This window comes from Anabrus simplex, chromosome 2 (genome assembly GCF_040414725.1).
Source record: "Anabrus simplex isolate iqAnaSimp1 chromosome 2, ASM4041472v1, whole genome shotgun sequence".
Taxonomy (NCBI): Eukaryota; Metazoa; Arthropoda; class Insecta; order Orthoptera; family Tettigoniidae; genus Anabrus; species Anabrus simplex.
The window spans coordinates 329503836-329520560 of record NC_090266.1 but is presented as its reverse complement, the minus strand read 5'-3'; the positions used below and the strand labels follow the sequence as shown (position 1 = coordinate 329520560).

The window sequence follows — 16725 nt, the reverse complement described above, 5'->3', positions numbered from 1 at the left end:
TGAAGGATGGTTGAATCTTTGAGTCTTAAAAATTAAAATAAAAGGCATTGGAAGGGACATAATAAGGAGTTTCAAGCATTATAAAGAAGGAGGTAGTTTGCCATTGCTGTCGATGCTCTATCGAACTCTATAAGTACGGGAATGAGACTCTAGTAGAAGGTACACTTTTTTCTAACCTGTGTTAAGAAACATACGGAAAATACTGCATTAATCGAAAAACGGCAGCAGGCGATATCATCCTTGTGTTGGTAGATTTATTGGCCTCGTAAAATATTTTCTTCAGGACAATATTCTGGTATATCTGCGTCTCCAAAACTGTACAGCTATATAGTAATGAGTAAAACTGGTAAGATCGTTATTTTTAAAGTGACTTTCACTCTTGGTAGAAGAGTAGCCTAAACCTAGTATAGGCTACCGTTCTACTCTACAGATTTGTATTACAGGATATAACTAGAGACTAGTAGTTGCCTAGAAGATTTAGTTTGTTTCTTCCTAAAGCATGATCTGTTAGCAGAATATAGAATCTATCGTGAAACAATCCAATCCTAGCCGTATTTGCAAAGAGTGTGGAAAAATCCTTTCTCCGGTGCTATCACAAGGTACGTCATGAGATATTGTGTAGAACAATTTTTCAATGCATACACTGTAGAAGACAGTTCAAGAATGCTTCAACGCTCAACGTGATTAAGACGCGTGTAGTGTAACTTCATCGAAAGGAAAATTTAATGAACTCAAACGTATTCAAGCAAATACTGATTTTTAAAAAAACGTACACCTTTGCAAGACGTTTTCAAATCTCCTTCATTGTCTATCCCTGCTAGAAGTTCTGTTACTTTGCACGCATCTCACGATAAAGAGAAGCAAGATGATGATGATGATGATAAAGAAGATGATTTCAATGTTCCCTTACCATCAGAGCATTTTAATTCTACAATATTTTCTAAGCCTACTACACATTCTGTCGCCGTGCAAACATCCCAAGAAGAAGAGAAACAAGGTGAGGTAGAAGAAGATTTCAATGCTTCTTCGCTAGTAAAACAAGTTCAGTTTGTATCAGATAGATTCTAGAAGCGCTACTGCAGACTCACGTACTACATCAAAAAACGTTCCTACATATCAATTGTCTACATATAGACTCAAAGTTAACAACAAGCCTTTGTTACCCTACGTAGACGTAAAATACTGTAAAGATCCCACTCTACTCTTAAAACGTTTGCAACTACTAAGAGCCTATCAAGATGCTGGATATACAGAATATAATGCACACGTTTCAGAAATGGAGCAAGAATTACGTCGTGCAGGTATTATTGAGTAATAGCTCTTCAAACAAAATATTTCACCCGTAAGCTATCTCTCGACAGTACAGCAGCCTAAACACTTTCCTACATTCTCACCCGCTACCTCGTCCTCACCTAAGTCTTCCTTCTGTGTCATGTGGTGGATCGAGTTGTTATTTAGTGCCCTTAGCCCTTTTGCCCTTTAAGTCATATAGTGCCATTTAGCCCTTTGCAATGTAGGGCCCTTTAGCATTTTAGTGCTTGTTAGCCCTTTATTCCTACAGTTCCCTTAGTAAAAGCGTAGTGTTTAACACGAATCAAAGTTAAAATCCCTAACCCAACTAGAGGTTGAACCTGGAACTCTATTTGATTGAAGACTAGCATCCTAACCGCGCTAAGAACTTAGAGCCAATTCAAACACCAAACTTCAGTGCTGTAAGGATCAAAATTTAATACCGGCTGACAGGGTAGAAAAGTAATTGTGTGCTAAAGCCTGTATTCAATTCTAAACTTCTTTGCACTAAGCATACTCAGTAACACAGTTGATAGTGATAGTCACCTTAAATAACAAGCAGAGGATACCCTAGATGTATTCTACCTTAAAATCTACAGGGATTTAGTACAGACTTCATGTGATGTACAAAATAGTAGGCAAGTGTTATTGTTTTAAACTATATTTTTTCAGTACCTACTTCTTAAAATGGAAATCCCTACAAAGATAAAATAGCAATATACATCATTACCCAGTTACTATTACGTCATCTAAGTTTAACAAGCAGGTTTAAAATATTAATTTTGATTATGCTATTCTTGATGTTACTTCATCAACATGCAAGTGTTTACTTTAAAATATTGATCTTATTCATTTTACATACCACCAGATACTTGTACCAGAATTTTTTCTTGCAGAAATTATTTTACACACCAATGAATCTACAAACACAAGGTTGATTAGGCATGTTGTCATTTCTAGATGAATGCAGTATTTTTCTATATGTTTCTTGGCACAAGCCAGGAAAAGGTGTAGCTTCTACTGAGGTTTCGGTCCCTTACTTACAGGGTTCCGGTCGAGCTTGAATAGCACTTTCTGGTCCAATGAGGGAAGCAATAGCAAACTACGTTCCTCTTCATAATGCCTGGCACTCCATATGATAGCTCCTCCAATAGCTTTTAAGATTTAAGACTTGAACATTCAACCAGCTTCGGAGCTGAAAACTTCACAGACAACGCCGATATATTTGAGCAAATTAAAATACACCAGGCTCGTCCGGTGGTATTTGAAAGTACTCAAATACGATAGCCTCGTGTCGGTAGATTTACTGGCAGGTAAAATAACTCCTGGAGGACTAAATTCCGGCACCTCGGCGTCTCCGGAAACGGTAAAATTAGCTAGTGGGTCGTAAAGCCATAACATTATTATTAATACACCCTAAAATTCATTAAGACTTAATACAGCATTCAGGTAGGATAAGTTTATACCCTGTTATTTTCTGTTAACCACTAAAGGAAGGCATAATTACGATTACACCCCTCTACATAAGGAAGAGCATCCAACCTTAAAACAGGCTAAATATAGAGTTGGCATCATGAAGAGCATCTAGCTGTAAAACAAATAGCTGAATCTACATGTATGACACGTATGAGTGCAGTAAAAGTGTTTGTGTGTGTTCCTAATCACTTCACAGTTGTAATTACATTCTTCTAGGCTACATAGGGCTGTTGTCAGGAAGGACATTCAGCTGTAAAAAAAGCAATGTTGCTTGCTTCACGTTAGTTAAGCAAGCCTTATACTTGTTAAGCAAATTTTAATTGCATTCCTCTACATAAAGTTGTTGTCAGGAAGGGCATCCAGCTGTAAAACAAGAGCATTGTTGTTTCATGTCAAATCATACAACCTTAACACAAATCTATTTTTTGTATTTATATGCTGTCTTACTAACATATTTCCTAACGAATGTTATTAGGGTTAACACTGAAATATAATAGCTCAGAAGTTCTGTTGTACTGACTACAGATGATTTTGTACGTGAGCAGCAATCTGTTGGTAGGTTAAGTCTTAAGATTGAATCGAAGTTGTAGCATTTTGAAAATTATTATTGTTACTAGCTGTTACCCACGGCTTCGCTCGCCCTGAAGATCATTCTCCATGTGTTCCAATTTTCACACCAGGCTGTTCCTTAATTAAGGCTATGGTAACTTCCTTCCTAATCCTGTCCTATTCCATCATCGCCATAAGACCAACCTGTGTCGGTGAAACGTAAAATACAAACAGCAAAAAGTGCTGGATTAAAGCTGAGGGGAGGAATATTTCTCCTTCTCATTCTGGCAACATATGAACAGTATGTGGCACTCGTTCGTCAACATATTTTACAATGTCGGTTTTCAGTGTTTAACAACAGATCTTTGGATATCTAAGAATACATAGCTGCCACGGCACATTTTATAAATCAAGATTTTGAATGGGTCATTACAAACATTACTTGAAATATTTAGGAATGTGAGTGACGAGCTGGTGGAAGGGACAGTGGGAGAGAAGAAAGTGAGATGATCTCGTACTACTATTTATGTACTTACTTAAGGTGCAGCTAGGGGCAGCAGGAAGAAGCAAGTATAGTGACTGTTCCTGCCAAAAGCTAACCTCCAACTTGTATTATGTTACTTTCATATATTCATACTCCAAGCTAATAGGTACTGCAGTGTTATGGATACGCAGGGACATAATACTGGAAAGTAACCACTTGTCTCATCCCTCTCGGAGAGAAAAATTAAGGTCTGGCAAGTCTTTTACCTGAACTCTTCATCTTCGGCCATACAGTTCACAGAATGAATTCAAATGCGGTGAAGAGGGTTAGAATGTTAGGAAACATTACAACATGTGTAGACATACTTTATTGACACACTTAGCACAATAACAATATTATGATGATATTCATTTATACACACACACAAAAATATATCCATTTATTCCATAGAGCCTTCTGTAATCTCCTCCTCTTCAGTGCTACTCTCATCACCATTCAGAAATTTTGTTGAGAGTTTTGCGATTGAAGCAGCTGCTTTGAATCTAGTAGTTGCTTTCAGTTTCTCAATCTTCTTCTTCCACTGCAGACAGAAAGAGAATCAATATTACTTTGTGTGCGTGCATGAATATAAAAGTCAATTCCTGTGGTTGACCATTTGATCCAAAAAAATGTTCACCACCACAAATTGTATGGAGTCACCTACTGAAAGAACGATTCCACTACTGTGGTTCTTTTTATCAAGATGTGTGTGCAATGTCATCTGAGAAATACTCATGGTACTACAGTAGTAGATGGCATGTAGCTATTTTTTGTGTCTTTTGACGCTTAAGAATAATTGATGAACTCAATGTGTTCTTGCATGTGTTCTTGTGTTTAATAACACCCGTCCCATTTTTAACCTCCACATCCTTGACTCAAAGAATATGGTCAGCCTACATTGTAAAGGGTGTACGGCATGTTTCGGTGGTGAAGGACAGTGTTGTGTGCAGTGTGTGAGTTGTAGGAATGTTGGGGACAGTACAAACACCCAATCCCCGAGTCAAGGGAATTAATCATTTAGGATTAAAATCCCATAATCCAGATGGGAATCGAACCTGAGGCTTGAAGGCCATATTGAACGTTTCTACCGTCTGAATACAAGTTCGCTATTCAGCCATGGAACCAAAAAATATTAAAATGCAGGATTCTTTCATTTGTTGTACTCAATGCTAAAGATCTCTGATCAATTACATCATTCTAAAGAAATTTTGATGAAACCAGTTCTACAATTCAGGCCAATAAAGAGAGAAAACATGGCTATCAGTCCTCTTTGATATTTAGGCTTATGATTCACTATCATTTTCCCATCAGGTCTTCAGCGTTCAGTAATGAGTGTAGTTTCACTTAATCTGAGCTGACCATAAAACACACACAAGGCGAGAAGAACCCAAACATATTAGGGCCTATAGACATTATTGTGTGGATTTAATATAGACATTGTACCGTACTGAGTGCCATACTGAACTTTTCTACTTCTGAATACGGTACTCTATTCAGGAAGGTGATGACACAGGAGAACAGTGTCTCCTTCTGCCAAAAAAAAATTAGAAAGTATTGAACAGATAAATCAGTTACTAACATACTTCATTCTGCATGAGTAATGGGAAGGAACACATAAGTGATAAGTTAAGTCATGTACAGAAGGACAAGTACACGAAAAAACACACAAGGGGTCTAGAAGCAAAGTTGACAATGTCCAATCAACCCAATTTTACAGGAGAGACTAATTTATTAGATCTCCGTAACTAGAGGAGGTACGTATATGCATGAATGATTTACAGATTGTAACCTTTCCACTCTTAAATATTTTAAAATTCAGCATAACCTATTATTTAAAATACAATTTGAGCGCTGATATGATTAAAATTTGAGATTGATAGGTTTACAACTAACAGGTGTAGATTTCCACTTCTGTATCCAATATTCTTAGGAGACTGAAATAATAACAAGTTAAATAACAGAAAATCATGATCAAATAAGAATTCAGGGTATATTTACTGTGCTTACTCACATAAATAGGACATCTAAACGAACAAATCATCTCTTTCAACAAAAAACGTCCTCTACCTCAATGACTTCTTCCTCATTTTTTCTCACATTATTCCTCAATCTTTCCAGTAAATTTGTGTAGAACTGGAGGCTGTCAAACGTTTTCCACTAATTGCCATAATATTCAGCCAACAATTTGTCAATGTCTTGCAGTTTCAAAGCATTCACTTTAACACCCCTTTCAATTACAGTGGGATTAATAATTTGTATATTTTTGCCAATTTTACAAACACTTTAAGCCACCCCTATTTCACTTCGATAATGAGGCTCTCTTCGCACTGGCACACTGTTCATTTGATTTGTTTTAGCTCTTGTTAGAAGAAAAGGTTTGGTAATATTAGATTTGAAATGCCAGGCACCATCACTTTGCAACAAATCACACGCCTCTTTTTTCCAGTTAGCAGTTTCAAAATCCTTCCCCATTTCAATGACAGTCCCAAATTTTTTGAAAATATCTTTATATTTTTCAGGCGTATGATTGTTTTCTTTTTTTATTTCTAACTTGCGTATGGTCCAAAAATGTTGTTAAGATATTAAGTTATAGTAACATTGAATGATAAATACCTCAAAATATTCCACGAGCATGAATGGTGTCGTAAACTATCAATCACGAGACATCTAGCTCACTTGTGATTGGCCAACATGGCGACTGTCATTCCTGCAACTCAAAGTTACATGGAGTTTGCAGACTAACTGCAACTAACCGCAATGTTTAACGTTATATTTGAGAAGGATTTTGTCAATTACGCAGCTCAACAATTTCGTCATAGATGGCATTTACCTCGCTGAATGGTATCCATACTTTAACTCATATCTGCCAGAAAGTGAAGATTGCCATATTTGCATCTAGAGCCCTAACGTTTGTGTTTTCATTACTCTCTATTCCTACACTGAACTGTCATTATGTTATCTTATTATGTGTGTCTTTTCATATTGTTGTCTTTCTGTATATGGCTTGATTTGCCTATGTCAGTTGTTTGTTCCTTCCCACTAAGTACCGAATACAGTATATATATATATATGCATGGATAGTTTTCTGGTGATCTAGGATAAGCAAACATTTTTCTCACTTTGTGGATCATCGCCATCAGATGCGCATTCTAATAAATATCTTACCTCTTCATCCCTTGAAGGCAGAGCTTTAAGGAATTCTCTCATTTCAGGTTTTTCAGGGTCAGCAATTGCCAACACAGACAAACAGCCATCAACAGTACCTAGCACAATGGCTTTACCATCTTCAGTGCTCTCTATTGCACTCAGTTCAGCCTGGACTCGGAAGTTGGCAATCATTTGTGTATCAGAAGTCCTGTTGACAATACATACCCTGTATTAAATCAGTTCCTCCATTTTCAGTTCAGTTTTGAATAAAGTTTGGACAAAATTAAATTAAAATTTTAATTATAATTAGATTTTTACTATAGTATCCTTAATTCTTCTAAAAAGGACTTTTAATTTATAGAAAATATCGAAAATTTAAGTAGACCTTTTAAAATACTACTCAATAATAATTTTCTTCTTTCATGACTAAATTATGCTGTTCATGTAGATTAACTACGTAACACAAACTGTCAAAGCTTTTCGAAATTATTTAATTTGGTGACGATGATTATGAATATAAAAGTAGTTTTCCTTGAGTGAAAATATTTTGGATATGATAATGAATTTCTCAAATTTTCTTAACCCACTTGGAGCTAGGTGGTAGTGCGAGCACAAGCCCTTTAAATTGCTAACGCCGATAGGGTTGGCGTTTAAAAGACCAGTCGGAAGTTGCCAGCGCCGATTTCATGGGCCGGCTTCAAATTCAATGATATACACAAATTTGTGACAACTTATAGTGATGTGCATACTTTTGTGACACTGCATAGTGAAAGGGATACAAGTTATTGTGTGCTTAATCATGCCTTGGCAGTTTTTAAGAGGATAATCTAGCTTTCACAAGAGTCGTTTCCTGTATTTAGCGGCCAGTAAGAGATTACTCCTTGCTACAGCAAATTGGAAAGTATTTAACATTATATTTTATCAGCTGGTATTGATGACGATAAATTAATGGAGTATTTGAAACAGCACGAAGTTAAAGCTGATAATTTGTTATTGCATAGCGGTAGTAAATTTAGTTCAGGGAAGAGTGACCAAATTATACCGGACACACCCCCGGGATCACCGCACCTAAAGAAGAGACGTTTATTTGTTTCTAACAGCCCTACAGCTACTGTGAAAGTGGTGGTAGATGAAACTAGTGATGACGACGATGATGATGTTTCTGGAGAACATTTTATGGACATTTATCTCAATGAACCTGACAATATTCCTAAACCTCCTGTCTCCTTCATGGAACTTCCCCACATCTTCAAATTATTTTCAGTTTCTCTCTGCTGAACCTTAAAGTCACAGAGACCAATCGCTACGCTGACCAAATCCTTACGTGATCTGTCACCCAATTCCCGATCTCGATGTTGAAGACGCACAGCAGTTAATGAAATAAGGGCGCTCACTCCTGTCATCCTGAGTATGGGACTGATAGGGAAACCTACCATTGTTTCCTACTAGAATACTGTAGACCATTGCATTACCCCTTTGCCTGGCGAAATGTTCTCAAGGAATAGGTTTCGGCTTCTTTTAAAATGTTTTCATATAGTTGACAACAGTAAGCTTTCTCCTCCTGGCTCGCAAAACTCTAGGATCCTTATTTTCGATTCCAGCCTCTTGTAGATCATGCTAATAGGCTATATAGACATCATTTTACTCCTCTCCAGCAACTGTCCATAGACGAAAGTTTAGTTGGAACTAAGTGCCATACACACCTACTACAAAGTATGCCGTATCACAAGTGGTGGGATAAAATCTTGGATATTGTGTTTTGCAGTTAGTAAGTATTGTGTTTTTGTACGTACCGAGGAGCAAAATCCATTGAAGACAAAAAGACAATACAATTAATGGAGTTGCCTACACAGTAGTGACGAAACTTCTGTCTCCAGGGAATTATTTTATGAAAGGTTTCCACGTTTTTGCATATACTCAATCAATCCCCCTTGCTAAACATTTATATATCGTTGGAATATTTATTACCGGCACTATATGAAGAAATAGGAAGAGACTTCCAGATGCTGAGAAAAAGCAATTCAAATTAGTTTGTAATAAATATTTCAAACAGGGGTCAATTTTACTAGTGGTATCTAAGCAGAAAAATCAGGTTATGTTTTTACCTACACGAGGTGTGGTGTAAAATATTTGTCAGGTAAATTAGAAAGACGAAGTGTTGTATATAGCTCTCCGCAACAGAGGAAGAGGTCACGAACTGTGTGCATCAGGTGCAATAAAGGGCTGCGTACTAAATGTGCAGCTCCTCGGAAGTTCCCTGAATCTATGTACACGCATCACGAGAAAACGGCTCAAGAGAATTAAATGAAAATCGGTATGTAAAGTCGGGCGATGAGCCACTACAACCTAGGATATAAATCATTTTATTCACGCTGAGTGAAATGGTAGTTTAGGGGAAGGAATAACATTTAATTCTCAAATATTTACGTTATTAGCGGTCTTATCGATAAATACTACATAACTAAAGTTTTATAGAATTAAATTTCCGATCATTTATGTCTTATACATTTTTACAGTACCGGCTATGATAACACAGATATACATACATGAATTTGTATTTTTGTTGCTGAGTCCATATCAACGCCAAGCCACGAGAATATGGGTTAACAGAATTGAACGGAAATCGGTATAGAGAGTCGGGGAATAAGAAACTACAGTCTAAGCTATACATTTTAAAATTTTTTCTCCCTAGATGAAATTGCAGGTTTAGGGGAAGTCGCCTAAAATTTAATTTTTAAATACCTATGGTATTGGTCTTATCGAAAAGTATTACATAAGAAAAGTTATAACGTTGTAGAGAATAACATTTCTGATGATTTATGTTTTATAATTTATGTTTTATTCAGCTTTAATGTACCGACTATGAAAAGAATGGTATTTCAGAGTCGGAGAAAAAACTAAATGTGAAGGAAGGTAGGACTCCTTCAAACAATGTACAGGTTACAGCAGGTGTAAAAGAGGGATGGGAAGGAAAGGGGGTAATTGTAGAATTGTTGAAGAGAGGTGGTCTAATGTTCTAAGGGGGAGGAGAATGCAGGCTAAGGGCTCTATTCAGGATCAGAATTCAGGACAGGTGTCTGTGAGAAATCGGTACGAGCCACTCCAGGTAGAACAACGGAGGAAAAACGAGGAACAGGGAACTGTTGCTGAGATGTGTGAAAGTAGGAGGAAGGGAAAAGGTAGGAAAGGGAAATGTAGAGTAGAGGATAGGAAAAGACAGGTGGACCAGGGTCATGGGAGGGAGAAAAGGGAGGAGGAAGTAGCTTCTGTAGTTATCAAGAAAGATAGGGCTGACCACGAGGGGCCGGGATCAAATGAGGTGGGTAGGGTTGAGGCTCTGGTCATGGGCGATTCCATCGTTAGACATGTTGGGGAAGTGTGTGAAGGAAAGGGTACCAGGGTAGAGTGTTATCCAGGAATTACGTTGAGGCAGATGTTGAGGAAAGTAGAAGAGAAGGTGGAGGGGAAGGAGAAGGTGGTAGTGTTTCACGTTGGTACCAACTACGTAAGGCAAGCAGGTATAAGTACCAACATAGTTGGGAATGTGTGGGATCTGGTAAATGCTGCACGGTGAAGTTTAAGGAAGCGGCGATTAGTATCAGTGGAATAGAGTGTAGGAGGGATACTGACTGGAGGATGATTTGGGATTTAAATGAGATTATGGAGTGGGTATGTGGGAAACTTGGAATGGGATTTCTAAATCCTAATGGGTGGATAGGAGATAGGGATCTCCGCTCAGATGGCCTTCAGTTAAACCGCAGTGGTACGTATAAGTTAGGAAATTTGTTTGGAAAGATAATAGGGAGGTACATTCAGGAAACGGGGTTGTCTAGGGAGCGGTGGTAAGGGCACAGAGATCTGGAAGTCAAGTAGGGATTATATAAACAGGTTTGTGTTGAACCGTAGAAGTATTATAATGAAAGGAATAGAATTAAGTAATTTAATAGATATATATTCACCAGATAATGTAATAGGAGTTGAATCATGGCTGAGAAATGATATAATGGATGCAAAACTTTTCTCACGGAACTGGAGTGTGTATCGTAGAGATAGGATGGGAATGATGGGAGAGGGAGTATTCATTCTGGTGAAGAAGAATTTGTAACCTATTCATTTTTAAAGATGACACACATGAAAATCTAGGTGTAAGGCTAGTCTCTACAGATAATAGGCAACTCATGTCTTTGGAGTGTACAGACAGGAAACGGGAAGCGCTGACGATGATTCAGAATTATTTGATAAGATACCGGTAATCAACTATGTGGTAAAGGACATGGAAAGGAATGTGATGGTAGCGGGAGATCTTAATTTATCAAACGTCAATTGGGAAGGTAATGCGGAAGAGAGGAAGCATGGTCAGCAAATGACAAATAAATTAATATGGGAAAGGCAGCTAATTCAGAAAGTGATGGAACCAACTAGAGGGAGCAAAATCCTGGACGTGGTGCTGGTAAAACCCGATGAGCTCTATAGAGATACCGAAGTAATAGATTGTATTAATGATCACGAAGCTGTTTTTGTTGTAGTTAAAAATAAATGTGATAGAAGAAAGTTTTTAAAAGTAGGACTATTAGGCAGTACTATATGGCTGATAAAGGAGGCATGATGCAGTTTTTAAAAGTAAATATGACCGGTGGAAAACGGTAAATAAGGATATAAACAGACTCTGGGATGGGTTTAAGCAATTGTTGAGGAATGTGAACATAGTTTTGTACCTCTAAAGATGGCAAGGAATGGTAAAGACCCAACTCATTGTAATTGTAATAGAGACTAAGAAGGAGGTGCAGATTGGAAAGAAATAGAGCTTGAAATGGTTCTGGTGTAAGGAGAAATTGAAGGAACTTACTAGGAAATTGAATCTAGCAAAGAAGGCAGCTAAGGATAACATGATGGCCAGCATAATTGGCAGTCATACACATTTTAGAGAAAAATTGAAGTGTATGTATAGGAGTTTTAAGGCAGAAACAATCCCATCCATGCATTTATCCTGCGAACCGAATGCTCTCTCCTCAGTTGGTGGCTATCCGTGACTGGGAGAGAAGTGTTCATTCATTTATTCATGCATGACAATTTAATTCGGTCAGAGAATCATTCATTAAAAAACTCATTTAGGCATTTATGTACACCTCTGTATATGGTCTGTGAAAATGGAGGAGAACTCTGTACAGACTTATGACAAATAAATAAAAAATAAGGCAGAAACAGGTTCCAAGAAGGACAATCCAGTAATCATTAATGAACAAGGAGAGTTTGTATGTGAGGATCTTCAAAAGGCAGAAATATTCAGTCGGCAGATTGTTGGTTACAAGGATAATGTCCAGATACAGGAGGTGACTAATGCTAAAGAAGTATTAAAATTTACATATGATAACAATGATGTTTACAATAAGATACAAAAGTTGGAAACTAGAAAAGTGGCTGGAATTGATAAGATTTCTGGGGATATACTACAGACAATGGATTGGGATATAGTACCATATCTGAATTACTTATTTGATTATTCTTTGGTTGAAGGAGCAATACCAAGAGAATGGAGAGTTGCTACAGTAGCCCCTGTGTATAACGGAAAGGGTGATAGACATAACGCTGAAAATTACAGGCCAGTAAGTTTGACATGCATTGCATGTAAGCTTTGGAAAGGCATTCTTTCTGATTATACTAGACATGTTTGCGAAATTAATAACTGGTTTGATAGAAGGCAGTTCGGGTGAAGTTGACTGTATCGCGATTGATATGTCTAAAGCATTTGATAGGGTGAATTATGGGAGACTACTAGCAAAAGTGAGTGCAACTGGACTAGACAAAAGAGTGACTAAATGGGTTGCTATATTTCTAGAAAATAGATCTCAGAAAATTAGAGTAGGCGAAGCTTTATCTGACCCTGTTTTAATTAAGAGGGGAATTCCTCAAGGCAGTATTATTGGAACTTTATATTTTCTTATAGATATAAATGGTATGAGTAAAGGAGTGGAATCAGAAGTAAGGCTTTTTGAGGATGATGTTTTTCTGTATAGATTAATAAATAAGTTACAAAATTGTGAGCAACTGGAAAATGACCTCGGAGTTAAAAGTCAGGTTGTGAGTTTCACAAACAGGAAAAGTCTTCTCATTTCTAATTACTGCGTTCATGGTGTGAAAGTTCCCTTTAGGGATCATTGTAAGTACCTGGGTCTCAATATCAGGAAAGATCTTCATTGGGGTAATCACATAAATGGAATTGTAAATAAAGGATACAGATCTCTGCACATGGATATGAGGGTGATTAGGGGTTATAGTAAGGATGTAAAGGAGAGGGCATATAAGTCTCTGGTAAGACCCTAACTAGAGTATGGTTCCAGCGTATGTGACACTCACCAGGTTTACTTGATTCAAGAACTGGAAACAATCCAAAGAAAAGTAGCTCGACTTGTTCTGGGTGATTTCCGACTAAAGAGTAGCGTTACAAAAATGTTGCAATGTTTGGGCTGGGAAGAACTGGGTGAAAGAAGACAAGCTGCTCGACTAGTGGTATGTTCCGAGCTGTTAGCGGAGAAATTGCGTAGAATGACATTAGTAGACGAATAAGTTTGAGTGGCGTCTTTAAATGCAGGAAAGATCACAATATGAAGATAAAGTAGGAATTCATGAAGACAGATTGGGGCAAATATTCATTTATAGGAAGGGGAGTTAGGGATTGGAATAACTTACCAAGCGAGATGTTCAATAAATTTCCAATCTCATTGAAATCATTTAAGAAAAGGCTAGGAAAACAACGGATAGGGAATCTGCCACCTGGGCGACTGCCCTAAATGCAGATCTGTATTGACTGATTGATTGATTGAATGAATGAATATCGAAAGCGCATAATATTGATCAACAATAACATTGCATTGACAATTGTTTGTTGTGATGTTCTTTGTCTCTTATGCTGCCACTCAACTCCGATAGATGGGATTACCGCTGCGTACCGAGCATAACAGCCTAACTGCATACTGGTGGGAAATAGCTGGGGAGTTAGAAATATTTATTCTTTAGCATGTCACTCCTCTGGTTCATACATTTTCTGATACTGCTAGTACGTAACACACTGGTTCATCATAGTATTCCAACTATTACATCCCTACTCTGACGCGCTGTTTTGACTGAGCAGTGTGCACACTTAAGGCAGAGGGTCACTTAGTAGTAGTAGTAGTAGTAGTAGTAGTAGTAGTAGTAGTAGTATGACCTGGTCAAGAATTTCAATTTAGGCCTATTCTAAATTATAGCACTACAATTCACTAAATAACTCAAAATACAACCCAGAAAAGAGCCGTTTGTTCCTTCCATTGCTCTAGGATGTCCTTGCTGTCAGTAAGGATTGCAGTACTTTCAAAAGATTTCAAGGTTTCTGTTGAAGAGCAAGTTTGGTACATACAGTTCTTTGATTCCTGTGTAGAAAATGTTTTCAGGTCTCAGGCATCAGACAACCTCTCAAGTGTCTTGTCACTAAATGTTCTTCGTTTCCCTTTCGTACATCTGAGATTTCTGTTTGAGGCCTTGAAAATGAGTCTTCTTCAGCGTAGAATTAGGATCTTGAACAGGGTAGGGTGAGCTTCCCACTTTGCACTGATGAGGCCCAAAATTTCTTCAGCTGTTCTCAAACCAGTCTCCTTTTTCATTTTCTTCTAGCCGATGATCTTACAGAGCACTGGCCGTTATTGCTCAATGTCTTTCATGTTAGTAGGTTTATTTGCCTGCCTGTCAGAGACTGCATTTTTCAAGTCTGCAGCAATAGATTCATTAGGAGCTTGGAAACATCAAACTTCCAATGGGACTAATTTAAGGAATGCACATATGGTTTTAATGGCTTTCTGAGGAAAATGATCCTGAGTTGGCATATCAGAAGTGATCTGTCCAGTATTCATCAACATTTATCACCATCTTTGCGATAAGATTGTATAATCAAGATTATGGTAGGAGCGTGGTCACATCCATGTAGTCTTGAAACAATCCAGCTGGCAAATTCATGGTGAACTGCTCATGTTCAGCATAGAGACCAAGAAGCAATAGTCAATTTGTGTACCAGTTACTAAGTACTTGTTTGCCGTCACATTTTCACAGAGCTCATTATCTCTTCTAACTTTGGCACTGAAGTCACCAAGGCGTAAGTGTTTGTTCCTAGATGGTACCTTTGAGATGCTTGTACTTGGTCGGTAGTAGAACTGGTTCTTAGCATCTTTATTGGCATTTCATGTGGGAGCATTGTCAGAGATGAGGGTGATGAACCTGTCTCCAGAGAGTGGGATATGAAGAGTCATAAGTAGAGCTAGGAAAATATTCTTTTTAATCTGGGTGGATATATCAAGGCATCAAATAAAGAAAGACATTTTACCGTACATTTGGGAATAGTAGGACCAATTATTATTTGTACCTTTCTGCATATTTGGAGGATTAATGCTATTTTTGCCTTTTTGTATTGTTATATGTATTTTCTGCTATTATTTATTATTAAAATTAATCACTGGAATTATAACTCTAACTCTATTAATAATAAAAGAAAATAAATCATTTTAATGTAACAGATAAGAAATGACATTTGCACAAACAATATTTTCACTTTACACAAGTTTCCACCGAAAATTTCACATTACAAGCCAACTGGTCAATAGGGTTGTTGGTTTCCGTAACTGCTATTTAAGATTAAGTACTAAAATGTGATGCAAATGTGTATTAAGTAGATTATATTAAACCAAGAACATGACAAACAGATTAGAATAGCTGTTGGATTAGTAGTGAAATAGAAACGAAATGGTTAGCACCGGTTTTGATGGACATGGAGAGATGCATCTAACCAATCTATGGAATGATGACCCAAGCAACAACAATCTTTTTTATTGTTTTAGAGCCCAATTTTGTCATTTTAAGTGCCTATTTTCATTGTTTTACTGCCTAAATTTTAATTGCATATTTGCCTGCCAATTTTAACAAAAATAAATGCCTGAATTATCGGGCTCTAGTCATAAGCCTTTCACTGATAGCACTGGGAGTGAGATGAGATCATTTTACCAGTTTTGTCTTCACAGGAAATCCGGTACTTTCCTCTTTATGCTTCCAAATGGTGGTGCAGCCTAAGCCATACTCTACAATAATTGTTCAGCCACCAGACAGTCTGGTTTCACTCAGGTCAGCATCATCAATATTTAATCTAACAAGCTCGTAGTTAATGAGTGCTGTTCTTCTCTCAGGTCTATTGCTATATCTTATAGTAAGGAGCATTATGATCTTACCATTTCTAATTATAATTGTATGATAATTTGTAGTTTATTGGCTGCATGTAGAGTATGAATGTGACTGCCAGTCAGGTAAGTATGTAACTACCAATGTTTAGCCCACATTTCCTTGGGCCTTCCGCATTCGGGGTGGACAGCAGTGATCCTGAAAAGGCCTGCCCAGGCACAGATGCAAGAATACATTTCTGTAGTCACTTTTTATAGCCTCTTTAAGGGCACCCGGAAGGGGCTATGTCTGCCATGTTAAAATGGGCGTTTTTAAGGAACATTTTCTCATAAAGGTTTGAACCAAGGAAATTCATTTTTTGTATACATATTTATTATACCCTCGCACGTAGATAGACGACATCATTTTTTAATATCTTCTGTTTTTTTGAAAATATTTAAGTGAACATCAAAATTTGAGGTTTTAAAATGAGACATTTTGTTCCAGAATTAAGAAATTATACCTTTTATTTTAAAAAATCTCGTGTTAAAATACGTAGAATGATT

General features: G+C 37.3%; 1 protein-coding gene across 1 annotated transcript in view; it reads right to left on the bottom strand.

Annotated features, from left to right (window-relative positions):
* Positions 1 to 4238: 4238 nt before the first annotated feature.
* LOC136863533 (NACHT and WD repeat domain-containing protein 2) overlaps positions 4239 to 16725 on the bottom strand; it is a 638416-nt gene continuing 625929 nt past the window's right edge. The window contains exons 28-29 of the mRNA XM_067139918.2: positions 7004 to 7193; positions 4239 to 4379 (exon numbers count right to left, since the gene is read on the bottom strand). Coding sequence (XP_066996019.2) covers positions 4239 to 4379; positions 7004 to 7193 — 331 coding nt within the window. The remainder of the gene's footprint in view (positions 4380 to 7003; positions 7194 to 16725) is intronic.